Source organism: Nyctereutes procyonoides, unplaced genomic scaffold (genome assembly GCF_905146905.1).
Source record: "Nyctereutes procyonoides isolate TBG_1078 unplaced genomic scaffold, NYPRO_anot_genome, whole genome shotgun sequence".
Classification (NCBI taxonomy): Eukaryota; Metazoa; Chordata; class Mammalia; order Carnivora; family Canidae; genus Nyctereutes; species Nyctereutes procyonoides.
The window spans coordinates 17,849,143-17,861,745 of NW_026575037.1; the positions used below are offsets into that span (position 1 = coordinate 17,849,143).

The 12,603-nt window shown below is 46.1% G+C and overlaps 1 protein-coding gene across 2 annotated transcripts in view; it reads left to right on the forward strand.

Annotated features, from left to right (window-relative positions):
- The window catches only part of KCNH1 (potassium voltage-gated channel subfamily H member 1), a 370,271-nt gene that overhangs the window by 265,691 nt on the left and 91,977 nt on the right, over positions 1-12,603 (forward strand). For both annotated transcript variants that reach the window (XM_055319555.1, XM_055319556.1), the window contains exon 9: positions 4,146-4,398. In XM_055319555.1, the coding sequence (XP_055175530.1) occupies positions 4,146-4,398 (253 nt within the window). The remainder of the gene's footprint in view (positions 1-4,145; positions 4,399-12,603) is intronic.

Sequence of the window (12,603 nt, forward strand, 5' to 3'; positions counted from 1 at the left end):
CTGCCATAATCACAACAGTAATATAATAAGCTCACCACTGTAGCACCAGCTACCATGCCTTGAACGCGCTTAAAAACAAATATTTACTACACTCTGCACGTGCCTGGCCCCACGTTCACGTCCTAGCTATGCTCTACAGCAACTCTGAGAGGGAGCCACCGTTGTTTCTACCCAAGAAACTGAGGACACAGAGGCCTGATTAGATTTGTTAACTGCCAAAAAAAAAAAAAAAAAAAAAAGATTTGTTAACTGCCTCTGGTCATAGTTAAGAATGGCAAAGTCAGGATTTGAATCTGGTTTTGTCTGACTTGGGAGCTTATGCTTTTCCTACTATTACTGTTTTGTTTTGTTTTGTTTTTAAAACATGTACTGAAGGGAAGAAGGAGAAGAGTCCAGATGGAGTTGCCCTCATTTCTCACTCGGGCAGGGTATCATTTGGGTGGGTCTTAGTCCCTGGCTTTGCCAACCACCTGCCCTAACTGCGTCTGTTGCTTTTGCTTCATTCAGCGAGGCACGTAGGTTCTGTGGGTGCCTGGCAGCTGATGGAGCAGAAAGGAACTTTGATCTCTCAGCCCTGGGGCTCCTTTTCTGAGGGGCCAGGATGGCTTTGTGAATCTGGTTGTCTGGAAAGAAGCCATTCCCCACCCCAGTGCAGGGCTGGGCTGGGCGGCTGCCCATGAGAGACAGCACCGTCAGCGTTTGCCCTCTCTGCCCCTCCCTGCTGTCTCACTTTCCTGGGAGGCTTTGGGGGTGTGCCCCAGGTCCTGGCTTGGGTGGCAGAGGGAATACTGTGGTAACTCACTGCAGAGCCCAGCCTGGCCTGGGTGGCTCCTCTCCTAGCCCCTGCCCCTGGTGCGTGGCCCCATTCCTCTCCCTGGTTCCCCTACCCTCTATGTTGGATCAAAGTCGTCAGTGATGACTATGGGAGCCTAGGGGTATGTGGGGGAGGAGGGAGGGTGACCATGAGCATGTCACCTGTCCCTCTGAGCCTCAGTTTCTATGTCTGTAATACATGGAAACTAGATGCCTTTTAATATTAAGGCCTACCTCTAAGGCCCCTTCACCTATGACCTGGACTTCCCTCAACCTGAGCCACTGCTCTGCTGTGCCAACAACCTCAGAAAGGAGAGGCCGCATGCACTGAGCACATGTGTGTGCCAGGACTTTGCACACACCAGCTCATGGAACCCCCGAAGAAGTCTATACTCAATGTTCAAAACTGAAGACTTGGGAAAAGAGGCTAAGTATGGCTTCAAGTTCACATGAATAGTAAGTGTTAATGTCAGGACTTGAATCCAAGTCTGCTTGGTCTTAAAGCCCATTCTCTCAACCATGTTCCATCCTGTCCAGCCTGGGGAGGTTCCATGAGCCTTCATGGTGACATTTCCCAGTGGCCTTGGGGCCCTTCAGGAAGCAGCAGGGAGGGTCTCTCCTCAGGTCCAAAGAGAAGGGAAGGTGCCCAGGAAGGGGTCTTCAGCTGAGAAGCATTCAGCTCCCAGGGAAGTAGTCAGGACCCCCTCACCCGCCCAGTATGGAACCAACAGAAGAATGACGGAGGTGCCCGAGGGCCATGGCAGTCCGGATTTCTCTACCCCTAGATTCCCTCTCCTCCTCCCCCATGCTTTCCAGTGGATTTGGAAACAGTGCCCAGGAATAAAACATTGTCTCCGTGCCAAGGCCTCGTTCACTAGCAGCCTCTGCCAGCAAAGCTCAGCCCAGGGGAAAGCAAATATTTAAAGGTGAACTTACCTGGAGAATAAATCTTGGTTTTGAACTGCCGGGCACAGGTTTGACATGACATGTGAGTGTCGTCCACTCCCTGGTTGTTCTGCTTGGGGAGAAGAGGATCCAAATTAAATCTGCATTTCTGCAGGAGTCATGTTTTTAATGAGCCGTAAGGAGGGAAATACTTAGCAAGGGCTCCATCTAAGCCTTGGCAGTCTGAATTGTCCTCTGCCTCGCCAATGCTCCGCTCCCCTCTTCTGGGGGTCCTGCTTACTTCCTCAGCGTCCTGCCATGCCGGAATGAGAAGGAAGAGGTGCACAGAGCATGGGGACCAGCGTGTATAGAGTCTGTTCCTGGGTCCTGCGCTGTCCTTGGGGCCATGTGCTGGGAGACGTCATTTCATTTAATCCCCATAAGCCAATATGGATTTTAACTACTGGACCACCTCTGTCCACTGCCTCCTCTGTCCATGCAGAGCATGGGGGCTCTTGAGAGGGTGGGGTATGAGCAAAACTGCCACGGGCAAGGTGAGAGTTTTGAAGGAGTCTGAGAAACTTCCAGTTTCCAAGATGAGCTCCAGGTGTGGAGGCAAATGGCCTGCGGTGAAGGCAGAGAAGCAGGGGTGTAGGAGTAACTGGCACCCAAAGGCAATGTCTTCGCTGAACATGTTTGATTCTTTTTTTAAGATTTTATTTATTTATTCATGAGAGACACAGAGAGAGAGGCAGAGACACAGGCAGAGGGAGAAGCAGGCTCCGTGCAGGGAGCCCGATGTGGGACTCGATCCCAGGACCCCAGGATCACACCCTGAGCTGAAGGCAGACGCTCAACCACTGAGCCACCCAGACGTCCCAACATGTTTGATATCAGGCCCCCAGCTTTGTTTGCTAGGCTAGGATGGGAGAAAGGATTATTTTAAGAAGACTCCTAATTTCTCTGGAAAAGTCCACCTGAAGGTGTTACCTGATGCTTGCTGGGGAAGGTACCATGCAGTGGTTTCTTGTAAAAATTTAGTCCAGGGAACTTTCTCCCCCTAGAAAAGGCTAAGAAATTTTCCTTTCTCAAAAGACAAGATCCCCCTCATGACCTCTTACAGTTCCTGCTTTGCCCTGAGTTTCTAGATGCTGAGAGTGGCACGACAGGTACATTTGTTTTGGGCAGTGACGTAATGTAGGAAGTGGTTAGTATCTCAACCAGGCCCCGGACTCAGACTACCTAGTTTGAGAGCCCAGCTCTGCCGTTTTGTGTCTGTGCAACTTTGGGGAAGTGATTTGTCTTCCCTGTGCCTCGGTTTCCTTATCTGTAGGATGGTACAGTACTAGCACTTAACATCATAGAGTTGTGTTGTGTGAGGATTAGATGAGCTATTAAACACACATAACACTTAATAATGTAAAATCATTGCTAAGTTTCACTTCTTTTGCCTATTATTTGTCTCCTCCCCCCACGAGATGGTAAGTTTCACAAGGGCAAGGACTTTGGTCTGTATTGTTCACCGCTACATTCTCAGAGCCTAGGATGATTCCTGGTGTCTAATAAGTGCTCAATAAATAAGTATGAAATGAATGAATGACTTTAAAGCACTTAGCAATGCCTGGCACAGAGTAGATGCTCACTAAATACTACTTTATCTCTCTCTTTAAGCCACACACACATTCAGTCCCTGAGCAGCATCAGCTCCACCTTCAGAACACATTCTGAGTCCGACCGCTGCTCACTGGCTCCCCTGCCAGCCTCCCAGTTAGGGCCCCTCACTCGTCACCGGGACGCCTGCAGGAGTGACCTAACTCAATTGCTTGGCTCCATCCTTGGCACCCTACAGTCAGAGCCCTCTAACTCCACTCTCTCGCTGCGGTGATCCTCTTAAAATATAGTCTGGTCTTGTCACTCCCCTGCTCCCAAGCCTCCAGTATGTCCTCATGACACTCAGAATAAAATCAAAACCTTTTCAAAACCCAAAGTCTCTACATGCATGTGTACTTGGCGTTCTCTCGAAACTTCATCTCCTACCCCTTGACCCCTTTCACTTTGGTTCTTGCTTGGGTCCCCTCACAGCATTTGCCTTGCTGCTGGAATGTCCTCTTTCATATGTTCCCTCTGACACATTTGGTAGGTGTCAGCTTACATGTCACCTCCTCAGATAAGCCTTCCCCAGCTGTCAATCTAAAGAGTCCCGCGTACTCTTAGCCCCGACTCCCTGGCCCTTCTGAGCATCTAGCATGGATTTTTGTGGTCGCTGCTTATCTGTCCCACAAGAGTGTAAGCTCCACAATTGACAGATGCTGTGGCTGTCCTGTCCACCAGTGCCTTGAGGAGTACAGTCTAGCCCGGTGGGGCTACTTCACCCCTGGGGTCGCAAGGGGCAATGGGCTGGAGACCGCAGTGAGGACCCTGACGCCGTTTCTTCCTTGCCCGGCCAGGTTCTGCAGATCTGCCCCAAGGACATGAGAGCCGACATCTGCGTGCACCTGAACCGCAAGGTGTTCAAGGAACACCCAGCTTTCCGGTTGGCCAGCGATGGCTGCCTGCGGGCTCTGGCCATGGAGTTTCAGACAGTGCACTGCGCCCCGGGGGACCTTATCTACCATGCGGGAGAGAGCGTTGACAGCCTCTGCTTTGTGGTCTCCGGCTCCCTGGAGGTGATCCAGGATGATGAGGTGGTGGCCATCCTAGGTAGGTGTGTTGCCCTTGCTCGACATACACCTCTGATGCCCAGGGTTGGTTTAGCTACTGGGCAGCTCGGTGCCCCTGCTGCCTTCGGCCAGAGAGAGAGATTGCTCCTGAGGTCAAGGCCAATCGCTTGCCTCTGTCCAGCAAACAAATATTTGAGTGCCTGTGTTGTGCCAGTCGCTGTCTTAGGCACTTGGAGTATTTCAATGACAAAAATGGGTCTTGTCTTCAAGGGGCTCCCAGGCTACTGGGGAAGATGAGCCATAAGTAGACACTTGCATACAGGGGAGGAAGTATCTAACTCAGTATTCAAGTGTCAAGAAGGTTTCCTGGAAGAAATGACCGATACCTAAGTTGAAACCTAAAGATTGGAGAAGAGAAGGGACAGGCGGGTGTCCTCAGCAGAGGGGAAAGCACATGCGAAATCCCTGCAGAGAGAGAGCCTGATTCATTTGTAGAACTGCAAGTGTGTCCCCTTGGCATGACTGGAGCAACAAAACAAGAAGGGACACGAGGAGAGATGGGGCTGGGAGGGTGCTAAGTGCTGGGCAGATAGATCATGGCAGGCTCTGGGAGCCATGTTAAGGGACTTGGACTTTATTTCTGGGAGCCAGTGAAGGGTTTAAAGCAGGAGAGAGCACAGTCAGATTTGAACTTGAGAAAGATGACAGTAGTTGCTGCTTGGGGAGTGATTGCAGGGGGACTGGGAGCTTGCAGCTAGGGCCGGGAGATGAGGTTAGAGATATGCTATCCACGGGCAGGTTGATGGTGCCCCGAACTGACACTGTGATGGGCAGATAGAGTTGACTCCTTTAAGAAGCAGAATCAGCAGATGGTAGATTTGCCGGGGGTGGGAGGGGAGGTGGGGACAGTTAAGAGTCGATGAGCATTGCAGGATTTCTCACTTGGATAACAAGGAAGCACTGTGTGTGCCACACAATGACCTGGGGGTTGTGGGAGGAGGAACAGGGCCATGGGGGCACATGTTGATACTTCAGCATTTTGAGCATCAGTGGCCTTTGAGAGATTCATCTGATTGCCTGAGGTAGCTACAGAACAACTCTTGATGGAGGCCACGTCTACCTCTCTGAAGGGACCAACCATCAAGTAATAGCCATCATTTACGGCCATCTAGTCTGTGCCAGGCATTTTACATACATATTCTCATTTAAGCCTTATGGTAACCCTATGAAGTGCTTTTATCTCCATTTTATAGATGAGACAGTGAAAGCTCAGAGAGGTTAGGGAACTTTCCCAAGGCCTCACAATCGATGAGGTCCATGGGGCCAGCACCCTGGAGTCCCTCTGATTCTAAAACCTCTACTCTGATCCATTTTGCAATACTGCCACCCTAATGATAGCTTATGTCGTTTGCTGGCCCATTAAATTACGCTGCTAGACATTGTGGACATATTTTATCCTTTACATATGATTTAAGAAACTGAGACGGGGAGAGGATAAGTCATATGGAAATGAGAAGTGAGATTCAAACCAAGTATCTAAGCATGCATAGTATTCGTGTGTGTGTATGTGTGTGTTTGTGTGTGTGTGTACACATATATGTTTATAAAAGTCCAAGATTTGTTCCCGCTTGACTTTGGAGTGCATGATCTGCAGCCTTCCTGTTGCTCCCCTGGCCCCAGGCCAACTTGCCCTCTTGATTACATTCTGCTCAGGTTAACCCAGGAATGATTTATATTCCTTCAACATGCGTTGGCAGATGGTCAGAGGGAGCCTGGGATAAAGACTGGGTGCGGGGTGGAGGCCCAAACTGTTTTTCGCTAAAATGACTGTGTGGATTCCTGCTCTCCACTGAACTCTGCAGACAGGGTTATTCTGTTCCTTGCCATCTTTCACCTTTAATCCTCATCGGTGTCCTTGATAAAGACGACTGTCCGGGGATAATCACTATTGAGATATTCACCTGGCTAAGAAAAAGTAACCAGTGACTAGTGAGCTCTTCTTTGTGTTGGAACTGGAGTTGAGTTTGAACTGATCCTTTGGTTAGGGGCATCTTCCACCCATCCCCCTTACTGATAACTCCAAATGCCTTTCCAAGGACTCTCTGCCTGTGACCAACACCATCCCTCTCACATACGCGTACGCAGGGCGTCCTTAATGATGCACCTTACACAGCTGCATGTTAGAAGTTGGGGTTGGACCATGAGGCATGAATTTAGGACAGAGCTGCTGAGGGGTCGGGGAAGGCAAATGACCACTTCCCAGCCGGGTCTCCACTCTCCACCGCCTGGGCTTCTTGTAGGGAAGCCAACCAGGGCTTGATCCACTATTGATTTACTTGGTCACTTGGCTGCTTCTCCAAATCCAGCTCTCTGTCTCTGGCCCCCCTGGGCATCCTGCCGGCTCCAGTTAGCGATGGCCGGAATAACTCAGCAGCCTCAGATTCGGAGTGGTTATTGCCCTCAAGCTGTCCCCACTAGAAAAGACATTTTTGTTGTGTCTCCAGGAGCCAGATTAGGTCCGAAAGAAGTAGGTCCAAGCTTGATATCCTAAAAAGCCTGTAACATTTTAAGAGGCTCTTACTCTATAAAAGGACGTGAAACAAGGCCTTTGAACTAACTTGACCTCTCGGCCAAGATGCATCAGATTCTTAGCTATTTGCCCCCTGGAAACTTACACTTAGAATTTTTGTTGTTGTTATTATTTTCCTAAATAGAATATCTTTTGCTCAGTTTACTGAAATCAGTTGTTCTTGCCAAGGGGGTTCAGGTGACAAATGGTTGTTAGAACTAGATCTCTACTGGCTTTTGATGCTTATCAGTTCAGTCCAACAAAATTTCTTGAACACCTTCTATTTACCAGGCACCATCATAGAATTGAGATTATCAGTGGACCACACATAAGCCTCCCCGCCTTCTAGGAGCTATGGTAACCCTATGAAGTGATTTTTATCCCTAAAAAAAAAAAAGTGCAGGAGACTGACATTATGCAAAAGGCAACATTCACACTGCTTCATTAAGTGTTACCGCTTCCCCGGGGTCATGGGACAAGTGATTTTTGAGCCGGTACTGTATCGAGTGCTCCAATGTGGGGAAAAAAATAGCCAGAGAATGTTTAGTTATCATGAAGTGGGAGCCTTTAGGATAAAGGACAGAGCTCGTCGGTCTCATTCGGTTGTCTCTACTGTCTTGTTATCAGTTCCCTCATTACATTCTGCTAATTTGTTTCTTCCTCCCAATTTTAATATTCTCTGTTTAATTTTAGCACAAGAACGAGGAAAAGAGTCTGTATTCATAACTGAATGTGTTTAATAAGTGTTAAAAATAGAACGCTTTATAAAAAAGTTTTCTAGAAGAGTGTTTGTCAAACGTTCCAGACTCCACTCATCATATGAAATGGTATGTTGTCTCAGGAATGAATAATCTCATGTGCACACACAGTTACACCCCAAGCTCAGTGCTTACTCTTGCCGCATGAGATGCAACCTGGTGTTTTCTATTAGATTCCATTCTCTTTCGTTTAAAAAGAAATTGACGTCATGACTCACTAAATTGCTTTCTTGTCTGACGCAAAGCCTGCACTTTAAAACACGGGGTTCTACAAACGTCAACGACCTCTCTTGGACTAAAAGCCTGCTGTCCCCTGAGGGCAGAGAACACAGCTGGATAATCTCTTAGGATCTCCTTTTCCTCTGTCGTTCTCTGCCTTCCCTTTGAGAGGACACCTTCCCAATCTCCTTTTCGGAATTCTCTTAGAATTCACTAATGTCTTCTCAAATTTAGTTTCTTGGTTCTTTGAAGTAAATTCAAGCCTTTAGCGTGTACATTTTATTCTTGATATTTTTAAAGTAATTTTCTCCCAATTTTTCTTAGCTATCAGAATACAAAGGCATGGGTGCTCATTTTGCCGGTGCCCAAATGGTGGAGGTGCCCAAACGCCTGCAAGTTAAGTTGTTATCTTAGTTCTGTTACTTGACCAAAGTAGGTGACTCATGGATTTTCATTGGGGTTCTGCTTGAGTGTGATCCAACTCCCAGTGTTTCCATCTTATAAATGCAGTGTTTAAATGATCTTGTTTCACTGTGATTTAGTATCCCTATAGTAACTTCTATGGGTTTTGCATTTTAATACTTAATTTGTATTTTAAGCATGGATCCTCTTGTGTCCTTTTTTTTTTGTTTTGTCTTTTTTTTTTTTCCATTCCCTTGGGCAAAGCAGAATCTTTTTAGCCAGACTGCATTGAGCTGTGGAAAGATCCCTGGGCCTGGAGCTAGAGATTTAACCATAGCCCTGGTTCTGCACTAACTCCCTACAGGAGTTCCACCACTGACTCATGAAATCTCCAAGGTCTTCTGGGTTTCTCAATCCATCGTGCTGCATCAATTGCATATTTACTCATTTGTCCCTCCTGTGAGCTAAGATCCTTTGGTTTTATGTCTCCAGCTTGGCCCAGCATATGGAAGGCACTGGGGCTATTTATGGAATTGAACTGAATTGAGTTGAATTGAATTGAATTGAATTGAAAGCAGGGAGAGATGGGGCTGTGAAGGGCCCCATGGTCCAGAATAAGGGTCTGGACTTTATCTTGAGAGAATAAGGAGCTCAGAGAGAGTTTATGAGCAACAGAAGAGTTTCACGAGCAACACGAAGATCTGACTTCCACAGATACAGAGGTGTGGAGGCTAGCTAGGAGACTCAGATGAGAAATGATGAGAACCTACGCATGGTGGTGGAAGGGACATGTGGAGAGCTGGAGCCCAGAGATATTAGGGGAGGGAGAACCTCTGGGTTGTGGGAGGTAAGGGGAGGGAATACATGGCAGCTCAGGGACAGGCAGGAGAGCCAGAGGAGGATGAAGCATTAAGGGTTTATTCTACTGAGTTTGCAGCCTCTTTTTGGAGCAGATCTAAGCATGTCTCTCAACTAGTGGAAATTCTTCTCCACTTATGGACAGGCCAGGGCTTGCCCAATGAAAGGGAGCAGCCATGGGGAAGATTGACAGGCCCTGGCTCATCACACTGAGTTAACTTACTACTTGTGATCCTGTCACTATTGTACTGGGATTTACATGTAGATTCCCCTTAAATGTACATGTTCATTTCCTCTGTTCATAGAGGAAATATTTTTTTTAATGAACACTCCCTTCTCATGGTTCCTAATTTGGAAGACACTTTCATCTTTGGTTAGTTCGTTTTTTTGTGTCCATTGACCTTGGTTGGATATGAATATGGCACTTATTTACTTAGTAACTATCACAGCATAACAGGGTGATAGTCTCTTTGCAAGGATGGGTGTGTGTAGGGAAAATTCTTGTTTTGGATGAATGTTCTAATCCATTTGGGAGAGACAAATGCACGATTAGTGACAATAAGTTAATAGGTACTTCTTTCACTAGACCTCCTGGCATGAAGAAAGGGCATATTTATGGAGGAGGCAGGAGTTGACTGGGCTCGGAAGGATCAGTAATAGTGTTTGGTAGGCTGAGTCTTGAAGTGGGAAGAGCAGTGTAAGTCCATAGAGTCATTAGAGTATGTGTAGCCATATTCAGGGACCAGTGTGAGTAGAGTAGACTGAGAAGACTTTCCATGTGGGCAGTGGTTCTCAATTTTAGTGAACATAAGGCTCAGCTGGAATGCTTGTTCACAGTGCAAATTCTCAGGCCCCTCCATAGCTCTAGGATGGAGTCTTGGACTCTGCATTGTTAACATGCCTTCCCCTCCCCTGGGCAGTTCTGTTGCATGTGGTTAGAGGAGTATACCTTAAGAAACACTGCTTTAGGCAGTTACTATATACTTGATGTTTTGGTAGAAAAGGGTGATATGATGATGTTGTAGAAAGTATAAGGCACATGGTAGGGCACCTTTTATTACTTTAGCCTAAAGCATATGAAATTGCCAATTTTCAACTATTTTTTTACCTGCCAAAATGGTAGAATAGACATCTTGTGATCTGTATTCAAGGGCCTAGGATGGTGGCTCTGTGAAGGTGATGTCAGGATTTAGACATAAGAGGTAGGGCCTGCTAGATGGAAGGAATAATGCAAGCTGAGGCCTGGGGAGGAAAGTGCAGAATGTATTTTGTAACCACAGGACCAACACTTGAGCTAGAGCTGAGAGCCCCAAGGGGCAGCAGTACGACATGGTGCCAGGGCGGCAGGTCAGAGCTAGTCTGTGGACATTTCTAAATGTCAGCATGAGGAACTAGGCAACGGGGAATCACTGAAGGTGATGGGTAAAGTATGACACCATTAGAGCTGTGATTTTTAAAGATTAATGGACAGGACACAGAGCAGGGAGACGGGGCATTGAGTGACTCTGGTTTGTAGTAGAGATGAGAGGTGGTAAGGTATGGGCAGTAGACACTGAGACAGAAGGAGAGTTACCAGATTCATCCAGTTAAACTTGGATTTCATATTAATGAGTAATTTTTGGCTCATTACATGGGATGGGATGTACTTACACTAACAAATTATTCATTTACCTGAAATTCAGATTTAGCAGGGTGTCTTGTATTTTTGCTCGCTAAGTCTGGCAACCTATGATGGGAGGGACATATTGATGAGACATTCTGGAAGAAGCATCTGAAAGGTTGTATAAAAAGATGTAGGGAGCAGCCAGAGGGAGGTGAGAGGAGTGATTCTGACATCCCAGTGAGTGGGGAGATGGAGACACTGGAACAGACGAGGCTAAGACAGGAGGAAGACATGGTAAGAGAGAAAGGTAATGAGCTTGGTTTTGACTTGCTGCATTTAAAGACCAGTGGGGTATCCAAGTGGAGTGCTCAGAAAAGTGGGTCTGAAACTACCTGAAAAGATTCCAGGGCTCAAGACAGAGATTTAGGATTCAGAGGAAGGAATAGAAAATAGGAAAAACAGACAAACAAACAAGACGGGTGCAGAGAGAACACAGGGAGTCATATTCATTTTTCCTAAATGACCAAGTATTTCAGAGCATTTTAAATGGAGTGGGAGTGTAGCCATTCAAAATGCTCATGAGGAATTTTAAACAGTGTTAGAAACTCTTAAGATAAGTAAAGTAAGTAAAATATAAATTTTAAATGCAATATGATCTCAGCCATGTGGGGGGAACACATTTGTAGATAAAAACTCACAAACATTGTGCGTTTTTATCTACAAATGTCTCTACTCACATGTCATAGTTGATGTCTTTAGTCTGTGAGGCTATAAGAGATTGTTGTTTTCCTTTTATGTATGTATATATATATTTTTTTTCTTTCAAGTCTTCCTTAAAAGAACATATGCTACTTTCAAAATTAGGGAATTTTTTTTAAGTGGATCTTGAGAAAGCGTTGTTTCATATATTCTTTTAGTTCTTAAGATACAGTTTGAAAGAATAACATTTTTTTTCAAAAAGAAGCCTCAACAGTATTTCTTCTGTTTTTTATCGGTTCAGTCAGAAAAAAAAAATGACATTTATTTAGTGGCTACTACCCAACCCCTCCCTCAAATGCTCCTTGAAATGGAGGAGGGCTAGGTAGCGAGGACAGAGTGGCTATCTCACCAGGATTTTAAAAAGAGCAACAACCTCATGCAAAACCCTCATAATTTTAGAGATGGAGGAGCTAAATCCTTCACAGAGATGCTCCCTGAGATGCTTGTGAGGTGGAGGGGACGAGTGGGAGGTCCCTACTTCCTGCACTACCATATTCTGGAGTGCTTTGTTCCACATTGCCCTGGGACCTGGCGTAGCTGCTGGGAGAATGTGACTGCCAGGACCGTCTAATAACGTCGCTTGCTCATGCTCCACGCGAGGGGAGGAGGCTATGTCTAAGTGTCTCTCTAAACACTCCAACCAAGCATTAATATTCATATAGCTGTTCCATCAACCGAAGCAATTATATTAAATCCACACTCCCAGCAAGAAGCTATCATATGAATAATCTAGAACTTCAGAAATGCAAAACATTTGTGTCAGGTAGTGCACACAGTACTTGATTGAGGCAGGGTGGGGTGGGGACCAGGTTCTACTTACTAATTATGTTTTTGTTTAAGCAATTTAAAAAATTGGTTTGTAGTCTCTGAAGACACCAGTCATTAGGAGAGTCAATAGATCTTTCTAAAGGAAATTCTTATAACTTTAGTGCCCAGAGGGGAATGGTTCAATAAAAAATTATGATAAGTCAAGGCAGCTGTAGTGATGACGATATACCAAATTTTATCGGCACCCAAAATGTTTTAAATATGATGTTAAGTGGAGGGAAAAAGCAGAGTATATAGCTATATGTGCCA